The sequence below is a fragment of the Ammospiza nelsoni genome, chromosome 16 (genome assembly GCF_027579445.1).
Source record: "Ammospiza nelsoni isolate bAmmNel1 chromosome 16, bAmmNel1.pri, whole genome shotgun sequence".
NCBI classification, from domain to species: domain Eukaryota; kingdom Metazoa; phylum Chordata; class Aves; order Passeriformes; family Passerellidae; genus Ammospiza; species Ammospiza nelsoni.
The window spans coordinates 14,586,685-14,603,515 of record NC_080648.1 but is presented as its reverse complement, the minus strand read 5'-3'; the positions used below and the strand labels follow the sequence as shown (position 1 = coordinate 14,603,515).

The window sequence follows — 16,831 nt, the reverse complement described above, 5'->3', positions numbered from 1 at the left end:
AACTGCTCTGCTTCCTCTTCCCATCCTTTGAAAGGATTTTCACAGGGAGTTGGCAGCTCTGGTAAGCAATTAGTGTATATTACTGAGACACTTTGCAGGGTTTCTAGAAGCCAGAAGGAGCCACGCTGGGAGATCTGCTTTCTGCCCTAAATATAGCAGCGTAAGAAATGAAACGCGAGTGCCAAATTTCAGTGGGAATTCCCAGGGTGAAATGCAGTGCACACATGGCTCATTAGAGACCTTTAAAACAGAAGCAAGAGCTACAGATTGCACCAGAGTATTCCCTTCCCAGTGCTGCTGCTGAAAACATTTTGGATGGATGGTGGTCATTTCCCCACCGTGGACCTCATCATCTCTCTCAGTGAGCATTTCAGCCAGCGCCTCCAACATGAGCATCAGGGAGAACTGTGACTGAGCAGAGAGTTCAGCCATTCAACTTCACATTTCTTACTGGATGGATTCATTTCAAGAACAGGAAAACATGCAATGAGGAAAAGGGAAGAGAAATGAGCACAACTGATTAGTTTGCTCTCATTTACAGGGGTGTAATTGTCCACCATTTCCAGGTTCCCATGCCATGTTTCCAAAACTGGAAGCCTGTTTCTGCAAGACTTCAGAGCATGGATTTGTATTCTTTTTTTCCAGCTACTTCTGTCTGCAGAGCTCTCTTGGGTCCTTGTATATGTTCTGTACTGCATAAATCCTCACAGTATCTATGTATTTGTTTTAAACTGACAAACTTCCTAGGTGAGTGAAACCCATTTAACGTGTCACCCTGCAGATTATTACCAACCCAAAGCAATAGTCTCTTCTATTGCCTATGAGGGGGGAAAAGTAACTCCAAAAACCTCCAAACTAGGACAGACTCTTCTTTGCAATTGCCCAGACACTGTCAATAATTCAAAGTTTAAATCCCTGTCCCTTGCAGTTGCTTTCTGGGGCTCTATGCTGCCAGTTTCATCTTCCCTCACTTGTAACTGTGCAACCCCAACTTGATGCTCATTTATGTCCCTGCAAGAGGAGAACTGAGTCATGAAACAACTGACTGGCCACTCCATGTGTGTTTAGCATAATTTACAAGCAAAACTGGAATTAACTGCCTCCCCACCCCAGGTTCTGACCTCACCTACAGCAAGATTTCTGCCCTCAAGTTGAAAGCTGTTCCCTTGTGCAGATTGCTCCTGTAGTGAAATCTCTCAATGTCATTTTGGTGAGTGCAAATTTGTTATGAGCTGCCCTGGGTGGCAGCTGGGAGGATGGAAAGTGACCACAGTGGTGGTGGGAAGAGAGCTGAGGATGCCCCAGCTCCTGACATGGCAAGAACAACAGGGTCTTTATTGGCCTCAGCCTTCCTGTATAGAGAATTGTTATTTCAGCCCTGAATATGTAAAAGCTCCTCATTCTCAGCTCAGTATAAAAAAGGACTGACAAGGCAAACTGTTCTGCACAAAAGCTTCCTATTAGAAGAAAGGTGTAATGGCAGTAAATGTAGCTCCACTGGGAAGAAGAAAGGAATTACACACATCAGCTTTCTAACATCCAGCCTGCTTCTTGGGCAAAGCACAAGGCTGAATCCTTTGTCATACCAACAAAGACAAATATCTTTGGTCAATAGGACACTTCAAATAAAGATGAAATTTGCCTTTCAATCTATACCTGCTGGTGAAGTGAATTGTTCTCCCTTCTAGACAAAGCAGTTTTCTGTAAATCCACCTGGTATTTCCACAACTCAGCCATCAGCTGCTCAGGCTGAATTCCCTCCCCTTGACAAGGCTCAAGGCATTGCTGCAAGCCTTCCATCAGCCTCTGTTGATTACATCTCCCTGTAAATAAGTGCTTGATTCAGAAGTGGTTTGTCTAACTAGCACAAATATGTAACTAGCAGGAATTCCCTTTCTACTGTACTATAGAAAATAAAGAATATAAAAGGCATTTGATTTCCTCGTTTCCTAGAACAAAATTCTCTAATGTCTTGTTTTGAAAGATGAATATTTGTTGTCAGAAACAATACCACCCTATTAAATAACCTGAATCAAAATCAGCACCTACACATGTCTATATAACTTGCACCTACACGAAGTACAAGTACTTCAGGACTCTGCATAAAGAATTAAAACATTTTTTTTCTTATTCTTCAAATGAAGAGGTGCACTTTCCCAAGCGTGTTGGCTTGCTAAGAATTAACAGAGGCAGGTCACAAATGTTTTCATGTGTTTACCTGCAGCTGCAACTTCAGGAAAAATAGACAAACAACGATGCGCCCATTTCTGACAATTCACCCATGGCCACCTCAGAGGTCACTCTAAAAGCTTTCAGTCCATCTAGAGATTTTCTGTTTCAGTGTAAATTAAAGAGAACTTTAGGGAAAATAAAGAGCAGAAATCAGATGCACATTCCTGCTGACTTGTGTGATACCAGGCATTAATGAACAGGTGACAACACAGGAAAGCAGAACCCTCTCATGCTTCTCAACTTTGGTATCTTCAGTGGAAAGAATAAGCAGCAGAAAATGGCCACGCCTGCTGCCACAACATACAAATACTGATTTATGTCAGGCCTGCTTTCAGACCCACCACACAAGGAGGAGTTTAACAGCACCAAAGGGTGCAAGCAGAGACATCACTGCCGGGAGCTGCATGGAAATGCTGATAGCTGTAATTAGGCAGAATTTGTGTCATGGAAGTGCTGTGTGAGTGGAGGTGGTGGCTTTACCATGAGGTGACATGCTCCTCTCTCAAACAGGCATCCCTCAGCCCCCAGTACCACTGAGCCAGTGCCTGTGCCAGGCATGGGTGGTTCATAAAATGCCACCCTGCTCTAGGGACAGGCTCCATGTGCCAGGATGAACAGGGAATGGAGCTGGCATGAGAAGTGTACACTTTTTGTAGCATTAAAAACTAAGGCACACACAGGTGGAGATGCAGGGAAATGTCCAAGGTGTTCCCAACCCCAAAAGCTCTCCTGATGATTAACTTTGCACACCTCCAGCTGATGAAAACCCTCTCCTGTGTTTCACAGGACACACTGAGCCAGAAAGGTTTCGCCAATAATACCAAAATACTTTTGGAAGGCAAAAAAACCTGTAAAAAAGCAGAAGTCACGAGGAACACTTTGGCAGAAGATGTGCACCTGCACCCCTGCATCTGTGTCTGTAGCACAGCAGCTCAGGAATATGGGCTGTGCTTTGGACTTCTCATCAGCACACCACAAACCAGCCTTTGCAGTAATGAAACTTCAATTTTAGCTGGTTAGCTCACACTGGAGAATCATTTCTGAGGACCCTCAGTCGCCTTAATTGCACAAGGATAAAATAATTTTCAGGGACCCTATGTGTGGGAGTGAACTTTTCAGGTTTGAGGTTGTTTTTTTTTTTTCCTTTTCTTGTGGTGGGATGGAAACTCAAAGCACTTCAATTAGAAGCAATTACTGGAGATGTAGAGGCTTCTCTGAGGTTAAGCTGCCCTTCATTTTCCCAAGAGAAGCCTTTAATTAAATGCAAATAATCACAAATTTCATATAGCAAATTGCCATAATTTCTCTTTTAGTTACTGGATCTCATTTGGAAAGGAAAGGGGTGGGCAGTAGCACTGGGTGGACACAAAGTAATGAGAACTCAAGAGGTTAAGGCTGAATTACCTGTGTGGATCTATTCCTCTTCTCTAAGTCTGGCTGCAAGCACATCATTTCAGTGCTAACAGGCTGTCCTTCATGCAAGTGCACTGGAGTGCAGTCCCTCAGAAAGAGGCCAAAATACAAATAATTACCTCAGTCCATCTTGCTGCTGGCCACGGCAGCGGAGGCAGGACGGGTTCAGGGCAAGATGCAATTGAAGTGGAAATGGCCAGAACTAAAACTCAAGCTATGATGAATTTGAGTGATATATTCAAGCTCATCTCCACTGCAGAGCTCTGGAAGAACAGGCACAGGAAATGGCAGCACGTATTTTAAATGCTTCTATCAAATGAGGCATGGGAGTGGAGAAGAGCTAATACAGGGATAGTATTTTCCCCCTTCAGGAGGGGACAGACAGACTGCACAGCACAGGGCTGCAGTTCAGGCCTCAAGCCCCTCAGTCATCACAGCAAGAAGGTAAATAAAGTAAATGCACAACTGTGGGAAGAATAGGGCACTTATCTTTTACTTTTTGCTCAGCCAAACACGAGCTCACCTCACTGAGCAGGCAGGACCCAGCTCCACGCAAAGCACAGGAACATTTCTGCTCCTCAGCGTTTCAGACTCTCCTCAGCCATTTACAGTTCTAAGAGAAAGCCACCACCCTTCCCTTTCCATGGTTATGCTCCAGCAGCAGGGGCTCAGAATGCCAAGAAAGCTTTTCTGAGAAGCTGATGGCTTTGCAGTTCCAGGACAAGAGGAAAGAGACATGGAGGCTACTCCAAGCAGCACCTCTGCCTGAAGCCATGCAGAACAGCAGCTTCAGAGGAATTGTATTTCTGTTCCAGCACTGGCTGCTAGGTTTTGAAAGCCTGGAAGGCCATTGCTTTTCTGCTGTGCAGAGAGTGCAGGAGGGATGTTGGGAAGCTTAGAAAGAAAAAAAAAAGAGCTCAAGGAACAAGAGAAGCAGCAGCAGCAAACTGACTCTATGGCTCAGCATGGCACATCGTTTCTGTGTGGATTCCCAAATTAAATCATTTCTGCTCCTGCACTGTGAGAATATGAGGAAGGATCAGGTTGTAAGCTGTTCAGAGGACTCACTGATTATCGACATTTTAGCAGTGAGCTTGCTTTTGTTCTTTTGCACATTTATAATAATACCTTTTACATGTTCTCAAAGAGACAAATCTCTCTCTGCTTCAGAACTGCTAGTCTGAAGATCTTTTGTTGGCACTGAGATGAATGCTAATATGAAATATCTTATTTCTTCAGATGAAAGAGGCTGAGAACAATCTCCTCTGGAGGGAGGTGGCAGGAGGGAGGATCTGGGATCAAGAGTTTATGACTCACCCTGCACAGCCCACCCATGCCCTCCTTGCTGTTCCACCTCACACTGAGCAGCTCCTCCTGGGCTCTTAACCCTTCCCATTGTGCTCCCCCCATCACAGCAGGGACCAGCACACAGGGCCCTCTGCTCATAGGCAGAAATGCCTGGAAATTAAGAGTTATTCCAAAAAACAAATTATCAACCTCCCATTGCAAACCTCCCAAACCCCTGTCACTCTCCTCCCTTCCCCATCTATTTGTATCCCTCTGTTCTTGGAGACATCTAACAAAGCCGTCATGTATTTTTAATGCAATCAGGTATTTTCCTGCTGGGGATGTACACCAGACCAGTTATTGAGTCTCAGCAGGGCCCACACAGCAAGTCTGGCTGGTGATGGTTTGCCTGCACACGTGCTCTGAGCTGCAGGTGTGAGGAGATGGGCATTGCTGAGTTTCCCCCAAATGAGAAGTACTAATAACCAAGGGATGTGCCCTGGAGTATCTGCATGTCAGGGCTAAATTCTCTGGTGTCCAGGAGGAAAACAGCACCAATAAAACATTTCTCTGCTGTGGAGACATTTGTAATATCTTTCACTCCTGGTGAGTACTAAGTACAAAACTTATGCAGCAGCTTCTTTCACAGTAGAGATACCAATAAATAAAACTTCTTTGTTCTGCCTCTGAAGAATGCAGTAACTAAATATGTTTGAGATATTTGTTTCTCCTGGATGCATAGTTCTGTTCAGATGACTTGAGTATGAACAATGGCTCAGAAACATCTGAGAACTGAGAGCAGGAATCCTGTCCATCGAGACGGAAGCACAGTCACATAAACCTCAGCTCCTTGTGAAACCCAACACAAAATATTTGAGGGAAAAAACGGCTATCTGCCATCCTAATACTCTGTATACCACAGACTGCCTTGAGCAATTGTCAAAGGAAAAACTCAAAGAATTACCTAAGTGATTGCAGTGCAGAACATGCAGCTTGGGCTAGTGGCATGAGTAGAACATTTAATATTTCACTATTCCTTTTGCTCCCACAGCATAATCTGTCAGCATATCCAATGCCATGGCAGGCCTCTAAAAACTCAATGGTTCAGCAGGGAGTAGAGACAGAGAGGTAAAAATATGGGGACCTTTCATCATTTTTTGGTAACAAAGATGAAGAAAGCCTTATGTGCTTGTACTGGCTGAGAAAATGTGGTTATTAGGATAATAAAAATGAAATATTACGAGAGACCAATGTTTCAAAGGTGTAACACTAGAAGAAACTGATGCATTTTAACTCAACAAATCACCACTACCAAATCCTTGATGCCCTGGAGGATGCAGCAATGAAGGGGTCAAACTTTCAATAGCTTCACACAATATCCTATTTAAACTGACTATATTATTCTAAACTCCAAATGAGTGAAGGCAAAAAGTACTATATGTATCTTAAAAAAAGATAAGTTATCCCAGCTGCTTTTCATGCAGAAACAGAAACCCTCCAGGACTGAAATCTGGATGTCTAAAAACGAGTAAAAGAAAAGCATAGCACACTTCATCCTCAACCTAGAGGAAAGAAATTAGAAGTTGCTGTAAAGAAAACTGCAAATAAAAAGCATTAACTAAAGAGCTTGATCCACTGATGTCAGTGCCAAGATTCCTGCTGAATTCCAGCCAGGAAGGTTTTCACCCATAGGAACTTCTTCAGTTAATAGTACAATCACTCACAGCACTGCTGGTGTTGTCAGGCCACTGCAAGATTAACATCTTTATATCAGAAGATGCAATCCATGTGAATGAGGAAAGGAGGGAAATACACAAAGCTCTTGGGTCATGCAATGAAGTCTCAGAACAATTACTTGTTCTACAGAAAGAGCAACATGAATTAGGATGGGAAAGTGCACAATTCTGCGATGTGTGTGCGCGTGCAAGGGGGAAAGGGAGAGAAACAGAACTTCACTCTTTCCTTAATAAGGATATAGTAATATTAATTCTAACTCCAGCCAATTTTAGGTGACTGATTACAGCTGCACCAGCAGAAGCTGAAAAGCTGATCAGAGTTCCTTCCCATGTTGGCCTCACCACTGCACCTAAGAGACCCCAGAGAAATCATGAAAAGGGAACATAAACAGAACAGTCATTTTCTTCTGAGCCAATCTCTGATTTAAAAAAAAAAGAAATTAGAACAAAGTCTATTCCTTTAAATCATTAATAGAAGAATCCTGCCAGCTAGGTCAATGAGCTTTCCTAACTCTAATCCATCTTTACTGCTGTGTTATTACCCCACTGTTTTCCTGTAATTGAAATGTGGCAGGTAGTTTACACACAAGAGGGAGTAATTGTATTGGAAGTAACTGTTCATAACCAAATTTTAAAAGCTCATTTTTCCTAGCAACTTTTAATAAAGAAAGCAAGATAATAATGATATTTAGCATTTGTGCCATCCACAGCAGCATTTTGTCTCTCTACATTGCCAACATTTCATTCAATTTTGATAAACCAGACCCCTTCAGCTATGAATGCAGCCTGAGGCAAAAAATGGGGAAAAAACTGAACAATTGAAGTAATTTGTTCCTGTTCAATTAAAATAATAAAATATGGCTGAACTTCATGCTAAGGGATGAAAACCTCAGCAGCACATGCAGGCACAGAATTATTTAGGTCAGAAAAGACCTCTAAGATCATTGAGTCTAATCACTAACCCAGTACTGCCAATTCCACCCTAAACCCTGTCCCAAACCAGCACAGCTGCACCTCTGTAAACATCTCCAGGGATGGGGCTCTCCCAGTCTGGAGGAACATGTAAAGTTTGGCTCCTGAATACCAAGCTGCAGAATATTTTATTTACAAAACTAATCTGAAGCCTTTACTTTAGATGATTCTTAGAAGACAGCTCTCCAGAAATTTCAAGCCTTGCAGGCTGATTGGGGAAAAATATTATTATTTTCTATTTATTACAGTTCAAAGTCCAGTAGAGCCTGCCAGTATATGACTACATATGCAAACAGCCCCTACCCCAAAAAATACAATCCATGACAAGCAATAGGAGGACTGGGAAAATCAAAGGAAAAGCAAAGGTCCTATATGGTTTGATGGGCAGACAAGTAGGTGGGTGTGTGACATTTAAATGCAGCCACAACAGGACACAGTCCTCATCTCTCCTGTTTAAAGCTCTGTCTGCTGCCTAACAGGCTATAAAGGGGTACTAATGGAGACTGCTTCAGACTCCTAGCACCATTTAAAATACCAGGCATTGTGTGCTACCCCTGTGCAAAGAGGTCAGTGCACTGTCATTGCCCATTATCTGAGCTTTCTAGCTTTGGACTGCTTAAAATAAGGATATTGGTTTACTGGGTTTATGTAAGCACATCTTTTCTTGTAATATCCAGAAACTAACACAACAGGAAGCTTTTTAAAAAATGCTTTAAGCTCACTAGTAATAGGTGGAATAGAGATCCCCAGCACATCACTGGTGTGCAGCATCAAATATCTGTGCTAATATGCACAGTCACAGGCAATGCTGCTGCTAGAGCTGCATCATGGGCTGCTAATGCAGGTGGACCAGAAAGAGAAGGTTGGTAAGAGCTCTCATTCCAGCTTTATAATTAAGTTGGGACCTACAAACCCATGCAGGGGCTGTGCCCACCTCAGCCAAGCTCTGGGCAGCTCCAGGTTGAGCCTGGCACAGCTGGAGGTTTAGAGCAGCACAGCTGGAGGTTTAGACTCTGCCACAGCTGGACATTATCATCACCACAGCTGGGGGCTGAGCCCACCACAGCAGGTTTCCCTCCCCAGCTGCAGGTGAGCCCTGTGCCACATTGGTGTGAATGCAGGATGCAGCTGTGGCCGTGTGGGACCTGCAGACTGAGTGTTCAGTCACACACACAACCCACAGGCACTTCCCCAAGCCCAGAATGTGGAAACCACAGACCTAACAGCAGCCTTGTCCAAGATCTGAATGAAGCAGGGGACTCTCTAAGTACCACTGGAAAGTTGAGTGCTGCATGGTGGTTTCCACCTCCATTAGGTTAGGCCACCTTGAGGGTACATTTGGGTTTCAACCAAATTGGTGGCTTTGGTCCAGATTCATTCTGTGCTTTGTCTTAAAAATCCAAGCAAGGTTTAGAGGCAGCAGCCTGGCCAGAGCTCCCTGCAGCCCCAGAGCAGCTCAGCCCTGAATTTGTAAATGAGCACAGCAAATGGACCTGGCCATGGGACAGGCAGGTGACATTGGAGGTCCCCTCTAGGCCTGTTTTTTATACAGCCTGTGCTGGATAAAGGCATTTAAAACAAACTGAGCATCAAACAGTACATGAGAAATGAATGATTGTGCCAGAGGACAGAGCAGACAGTGACCAGCTGTCCCCACACAGGTGTGACACTGCTTTGACAGCCCTGTGTAAGAGGCAACAGCCCACATAAACATTTGTTTAAGCCTTGAACATTAAAATAAAAGCAAAACCTGGAATTAATTAGTGGTGCTTGCTTGTTAACAGCCACTGATTGGAAGTTTATGGCTTCATTTCACAGGAGTTGTCTCCAGGAGCACAAGCCAGGAGGGCAGGCAGAGGGCAGAGAAAGGGAGGCCAGGGCTGGACAAGGAACTGGAGTGGGTGGACACGGCCACAGCAAGCATGAGGAGGTGTTTTTGTATCCTGAGATTGTCTTGTTTCATCTCTTTCCCCCTTCTCCACTCCCCACTCTCAGCATTTAAAACACCCCTGAGTTTTCCTGAGCAGGTTTGCTGTGCTCATTAAAATACTGTGAGCACTTATTGGCTATAATGAGCATCATTAAATTCTGGTAAGCACCAGGATTCTTCTGTGGAGTTGAACAGACTCAGGTTCTGGCAGGAGAGCTCAGGGTTAGGAAGATGCTAGAAATATTACATTTTCCAGAAGAACAGAAACACAAACCTTCCTCTCCTTTCTGCTCTGCAAGCACTGGGCTAACTCAGACCTGTCAAGCAGCAGCTATTGCTCACTGACTACTCAGATCACTCCTCTGCCCCAGAAGGACTCTCAGCTCCTCTTATCAGAACAGGAACAAATGAAAGATTTTTCCATATTTGCATCTGCTCATTTGATAATTTTCCTACATTTGTTATTTAGAGATAAAAGTCTGCCTCTAAAAACTCACTTAGCCAAGTGGTTTTCTCAGCCTCAGGGAATGGTGCAGGAGGGATTGCAGAGCAGGATCCAAAGCAGCTGTTGAGGCTGCAGGAGCAGCAGGAGATCAGGAGATGAATGGGTGCATACTGGGGCAAGACTCACATTTTACATGCCCAGTTCTTGTATTTATTTCCAGCTGGCTGTGCCAGAAACACTCACCCTGAGTAGTGTGGCCATGCCTACAACCATAAAGCTGCTCCCACTACAGGACTCAGCAGCACCACCTGTGTTTTTATCACCAAATGCTGTTCATCATCCACTAGCATTAGTAGATATGAATTAACTAAGCCATACACAAATATGCTTTACCCTGGAATAATCCCCAATAATCCGAGGGCAAGTAAGGAAACAGAATCAGACAAGAAATTGAAGATCAGTGCACGGCTCTAAAAACCAGCCTGTATCCTATGGGGGGGACAGAGCTGCTGGAAATGGGAGGTTTCTGCACACATCCCTGGGATGTGGCACTTCAGCACCTGGCCTGCAAAATGCAGTGCATCATGAGAGGGCAGTGGTGGAGAAAGAGCACAGATGTTCACCTGACTTCCCAAGCAACCTGTAGAGAATGACTGACCATCACCAATTAGCAAAAAAACATGGGACTGAGGTTGCATTATTAGAAAGAAATAGAGCTGTATTCCTGAAAAGTGATAAATTGAAATCCTTTTGTTTTGTTCTCAGGTTGATACCCACAGCACTGCCTGCATGTTGAATGATCAACTTCTCCACCACCTCAGAAATATCTATTGCTCACCTCCATTAATCTAAAGAACATGAAATGGGTATCAAAACAGCATCAATTTCACAAGATTAAACAACTGCTCTGGTTAAGCATTAATTGCTCCACTTTGGCCACTCTTTGCCTGCTCACAGGAGCTTTTTGTGGATTACTGCTTTATAATTGCCTGCTCCCTATGCACACAGGCACTGCAATCTTGTGCACACCTTGACGGCAACCTGGTTAGAGAAAATGAACACTGCAAAATTCCCCTGACACAGAATTTTATCTGCTGGGTACAGGAAGCCAGAGGTTGTTTATTCAACTTCTCATGCCCCATTAATGACATAATTCTGGCCACAGCTGTTCGAGACTGCACAAGACCAAAGCAGAGGAAGAAATGCCAAAAAAACTTCAAACATGCTGCTCATATCAGAACCTGGCTGGGAAGATCCTTGAAAGTTGTCTAGGGAAGTGTAGCTTTACAGCTCCCTCAGGAAGTAGAACCAGGATTAAAGCTTCAGACTTGGTTTCTCCTGAAGACTCAAACAATCTTACAATGAATAATCTCATCTGAACAAGGTGGCAATGACTACTTTGCAGAAGAGACAACTGATAACTTCATTTTCACTCTGCTTAGCCGAATTATCTAGTGAAAAACAAGGATATGCCATACATAAAGGCTCACAAGGCGTGGAAGGGGAAAGCTAACCCTGGCCAGGGAGTCTGAGCAGCAAGGGGGAACTGCTCCAGGACTGATGAGCACCAAGCACAGCAATACAAGGATAAGGACATGCTCCACCTAAGTACCACAGCCAGGGAGATACCCTGTAAACTCTATTTCATTTCATGATGCTTTGAAAACTAAATCAACATGAATTTTCCCGAAGAAAAAAAGCAAATCAAGATTCTTGTCTTCCTGGTCACAAGCAGGAAAAACCTAAGAGAAAAGCTCAAACCCATTCCACATCCAAGTTCAAAATAACCAATTTCGTTAATTTTAAAACACTTTATAATTGAAAATTGGAGCTGGGTGGTGTATATTGTTTACATAAATACATGTATATATACATATATACATGATTTGCAGGGCTGAGCTGATCCTCAGCTTGGCAGTATCCAGCAGAAAGAGAGGATCATTGTGTAAATTTGTTCCTCTCTGTGAAAGGACTGTCCATGGCAATGAAACACCCCATTATTGAAGCTGTATCTGAAGCCATGCTCAGCAGAAAGACCAGCACCCTCCCTCATCTTCCCCAGACCTTCCAGGGTAACCCCTACTTACAATTGTGAAGTTCATAACCTTCAGAATCCAGATGGTCATAGCAAGGTTCACCAGGATTAAAATCATTAGGAGCAGCACAAAGAAATAGAGGCACCTCTTCCTCCAGCCATAAATCCCCACTTTGTATACCTGGGGTCCTTCCGAGGTCTGCATGGTGCTCCGGTGCGGGTACTGTTCCTGAGGCATCTGAAATGAGCACAAAGAGACAACCACGTGTGTTCAGGGCCAGGAAAGCCAGAGATAAAAACTGCTTCTGTCTGTGCCTCTTGGAGGGTTTGGGGTTTTCTCAGAGTTTACCAGGTGGGCAGCAGCTCTTTGGATACCTTGGTTATTTTCCCTTCTGCCTGGTGTGCGCAGTAACAGACCAGGAGAGAATGTGATGTGTTAAATGTGTGTGAATGTTCTTATAAATGCACGTAAGCACTCTGGCTGAAGGTATCCTATGGAAATCACTCTGGAGTGACTCTGCTCAGCCCCAGGTTTTGCAAGGCAGGCACTCCAGGGCCTCGAAGGATCCTGAGGGGAAAATTCTGCATGCGCTGGGTAAAAGCAGTTGAGTTCAGCAGTTTGTTTGGAAGATGCAATATGACTTTTCAGAGGTTTAGTTTAAGAAAAAATAAAATCATCTCAAGCAAAATCATTCCTTCCAACCAAAGACAAAAAAGGCAAAGGGGAAATGTTTGCCTTTCCCCTTTCTGCACACCAGTCTTGCCTAAAAAACTGAAGCTGGGGCAAGGTTCTCCAGCTGCCACATCTCTAACAATTATCACAAATATCTGTGCTGGGAGGGAGGGAGGGAAAGGAGGGAAAGGAGGGAAAGGAGGGAAAGGAGGGAAAGGAGGGAAAGGAGGGAAAGGAGGGAAAGGAGGGAAAGGAGGGAAAGGAGGGAAAGGAGGGAAAGGAGGGAAAGGAGGGAAAGGAGGGAAAGGAGGGAATTCATGTTCTCACCCTCCATTTTCAGGTTGAGGAAAGCCACTTTCTCAGGCTTCCCCAGGGATCATTTCTTACATTTTCAGCTTATTTTGATGCGCAGACTGAGGAGATCATCTCTAGTAACACAGAGTTTGCTGAGTGTTTTCCATTTTAGACTCCAGACAGATAGGAAGCCACCAAGCAGGCTCTTGCACTGTGGATTCAACACCACGAGTGTCTTCCTCAGGGCTGCTGGCACTGATGTTTGTATGCAGGGAGTTACAAAATTCACATCCCAGGAGGGAGCAGTGTGGGTTCCCCTGTGGGAGTGTGATGTGCATGTCTGGAGAGAGGCAGTTTGAGGAATGAGACGCTGCTCAGGGAGGGGAGCTGGGACACCAACACACACACACAGGCTGGAGCAAAGCAGATCTTTTTACACTGCCACAACCACGCCAACCCGAACAAAGTTGAACAATAATAAATCACAGAGTTTCCTCTACCTGGGGGAAATTATAACTGCAACTACTGTACAGTCAAGGATTTTATTGCCTAATATTTTAACAGGGTATCCTGGAGAACACATATTAAATGCAGCCTCTCCCTTGGAGAAAAATGAATAAATTGCATTGCTAACCCTCTCAAACCATGGAAGAGGTTTGACCAAGGAGAAACAATATGAAATACCCAGCTAAAAATACCCCTTTATTGCAAAACTTGTTTATTCACTGTATCTCTGCTTTTTTTCTTTACTTGCAGTTTCTAGGATGGAGAAAATAGCATATCCAGCTGGGGCAAAACTTTACAAGCATCAAAAGAATTTATAGCAACAGAACACAACCACAAAGAGCAACTTGCATCCATACAGTAGCCTGGTTTTGAGAATTTCTCTCGTTCTGATAAAATATTTAACTCACAGCTGCCCTAACAGAGATAGAGCAACTAAAGCACTCCAACATGTGTGATGAGCAAGACTTAGCAATACAGCATAAATTCATCACAAGAAAATAGCATGGCACTTGTAGATATCATGTTTTTTCTATACAAACTCTCACACAGCCACACTTAAGCAATATTTGGTTTGTAGCTAGTGTTCCCCCCCCAAACTGTAAATATTACCAAAAAATTGCTCATGTCTGTAGTTCTTCAGGGAGAGAAGACAGGATGATGGACAGAGAGTGCTGAGGTGTGTTAAACAAATGAGCAGAATAAGAAAGTCTGCAAGGCTACCACCTATGGAACCAACTATATCCACTATCAATAATCTGTATGGTGTGGGAGGAAGAAGTAGGCTAGTCATAATTTAAATTTTGGCAACTTTTCCTGACTCAAACATTGAAAAGAATTAAGGCACCAGACAAAAAATTACTGCTTTGAAAGAATATCCAGTGGCTGCACTCGCTGCTGACACCTCCCTCCTTTCAATTACTGAACTAAGAGGAAAGGCTGCTGCTGCTTAATAGGATTTTTCATTTCTTCTTCAGGAAAATATTAGGAACCACCACTTAATTCTGTAACAGCGGAGAAAAGATAATACTGAAACAAATACAGAAATTGGAAAAGAAGCATGCCTTCTAAAGGTCAACCTTTAAAGTGAGAGGGCTTAAAGACACATGTGCACAGCACTGGATCACCACCACTGCATGAACAACCCCACCTACAACAGAACAAAAATGCAGCAGCCAAATCTTTGCAATTTAGCCACAGACAATGTGACTATGACAACAAAAATACAGCCTGGAATGTGGGAATTTCACCAAGGAGTTCTTGGTTATGCACAAAAATATGTACCAAGTTTTTGCACTAAAGCTGTACACTGAGTCCTTATATACACCAACACTGCAAACAGGGCCTGAGACAAAATCCAGTCCACTTAGAAAAGCTATTCATCCTTTTGCTTTAGCATACCTTAGAGATATGGCCCACGACAAGAAAGATTTATTAGTTATTTTAAGACCACTGGAAGAGCCCTGTCACCCCACCTGCTGATCTGCACAGGCTGCTTCTGCAAAGCTTCAGCACCTTCCTTCAGCAGAGCTAAACCAGAAAGCAGAACTGGCTCTGAGCTCACAAAATTCACAGCAGACCTCACCAGTTAGGGCAGATCTTTGCTCCAAGCCTCCCTCCCTTCTTGGCAGCAAGTTCCTCACTCAGGGTGTGCAACCCACGTTACCAATTCCTCAGGCAGAAAAGTGTTTCACATGCACAGGGATGAATTAACACCTTTCCTACACAAACACTGGCACTGTAACATTCCTGGCCACGCTGTCTTTGCAGGCTCAGGGAGGACCATGAGCAGGGTGAGGTTGTACATAAGGAATCAATAACGTTTCTCTGCCGTGGGGGTTTCTTTGATCAGCATTTGAAGGACGTATGTTTAATAACAGAACAATTTCAAGCTGTAAGAGGATGCTGTCTGGGAAGGCAGCTTCTGTCTTATGGGCCCTATTGAAATTTGCTGCTGGAAGTGTCCTGGAGCTCATGGATCAGCTCATTGCTGCAGGAATGGCCCTGAGCCTTGCACAGCCAACACAGTATCTCCCCTGCCAGCCTGGCTGCCTATAAGTGAGGTGTAACAGCCTCATCAGAAAAACCAGCAGCATCTGACCCCAGGCTGACCTGGAACACGGTGATGGGAACACATTTCCAGAGATGAGAGAGGGGCTCAAATTCCCTCAGGTCTTGGACCTACATCTCCCATACCTGCCCTCTCTCTGTGTCCATATCACCAACATCCTCTTCTCTTTCTCTTTGTTTTCTGAAACAAAACCCTTTTCTTTTGGGCTGAAATAAGGGGGAAAAAAAGCCCTAAAAACCTTCAGAGGTGCTCTCTGCCATATCACTGGAAGGCATTGTATTCACTGGCTGTAAATGCTCTGCAGATTCATCCTCTTTAATTTCTCTGGCTTTTAAGTGCACAGTATCCACCAGGTTCAAAAGAACAGACATTTCTGGAGTGTGACTGAGAACAAAATCTGGTGTGAAGAAGAGTATTTTGAGCCATCTATCAACAAGACATTTTCTGTCACCACTACCCATAAAAGTCTCTCAAGTTTGACACCCCCAGGTGAATTAATCCACCAGCAGCATGACCCAAAACTGATTTATGTCCATTCACATGGGTCGGAGACCCACAACCTGGGTCTCCATAAAAAGAATCAGGCTTTGGAAAATGACTTCTCACTTGTAGCATGGCCAGCAAGGGCTGAGTATTGGGGAACAGCCCATGGGATGAAATACTTGCTGGGATAATTAAATCTCATTGCACTTTTCTCCAGGACCATCTAAGCCATGAATTCACTCTCTGTGACTGTTATTGGTGTGCCCAAAGCTTAAATCTTTGCTTTCTGCTTGTCCCTCTATTTCTGCCAACAGTGCCTGTCCCTCCCTATGAGGAGCAGCTCTTCCCTGAGTTGGGACCACCATTATCACTCAATGCCCATTTCTCAGGTATCACTGCTGATACATGGCCAGAGAGACAGAAAGTAAAAGGAAACATCCTAAGGAATGTTCTTTTCTTTTACGAGCAGTCTCTTTCAGTGGGGTACAACACATGTAGTGTTACTCAAACATCTGGCCTGATTCTAGCAAACATAAGCACATCAGCAAGCTTTTTATGATCTGTAGTCCATCAGGGCACACTCTGCCCATGGAAAACACCTTTCTTTCCTCTTGCATCTTGTGGAAAATGGACTCAGCACAGGCATCTGGGGAGACCTTGGGGATTCACATCCTGGTAATGCATCTCATTCAGACCCCTCAGGCTGCTCCCCACCTCTAACATCTTGAAAGCTCTTGTAATTTCCCCAGCTGTTTG

At 44.0% G+C, this 16,831-nt stretch overlaps 1 protein-coding gene across 10 annotated transcripts in view; it reads right to left on the bottom strand.

Moving 5' to 3' along the window:
- SGCD (sarcoglycan delta) overlaps nucleotides 1–16,831 on the bottom strand; it is a 313,783-nt gene that overhangs the window by 117,301 nt on the left and 179,651 nt on the right. For 7 of the 10 annotated variants that reach the window (XM_059483993.1, XM_059483991.1, XM_059483992.1 and 4 more), the window contains one exon: nucleotides 12,103–12,288. In XM_059483993.1, coding sequence (XP_059339976.1) covers nucleotides 12,103–12,288 — 186 coding nt within the window. Of the gene's footprint in view, nucleotides 1–12,102; nucleotides 12,289–13,110; nucleotides 13,195–16,831 lie in introns of those variants that run through there. The other 3 variants (XM_059483999.1, XM_059484000.1, XM_059483995.1) reach the window with 2 other exon arrangements.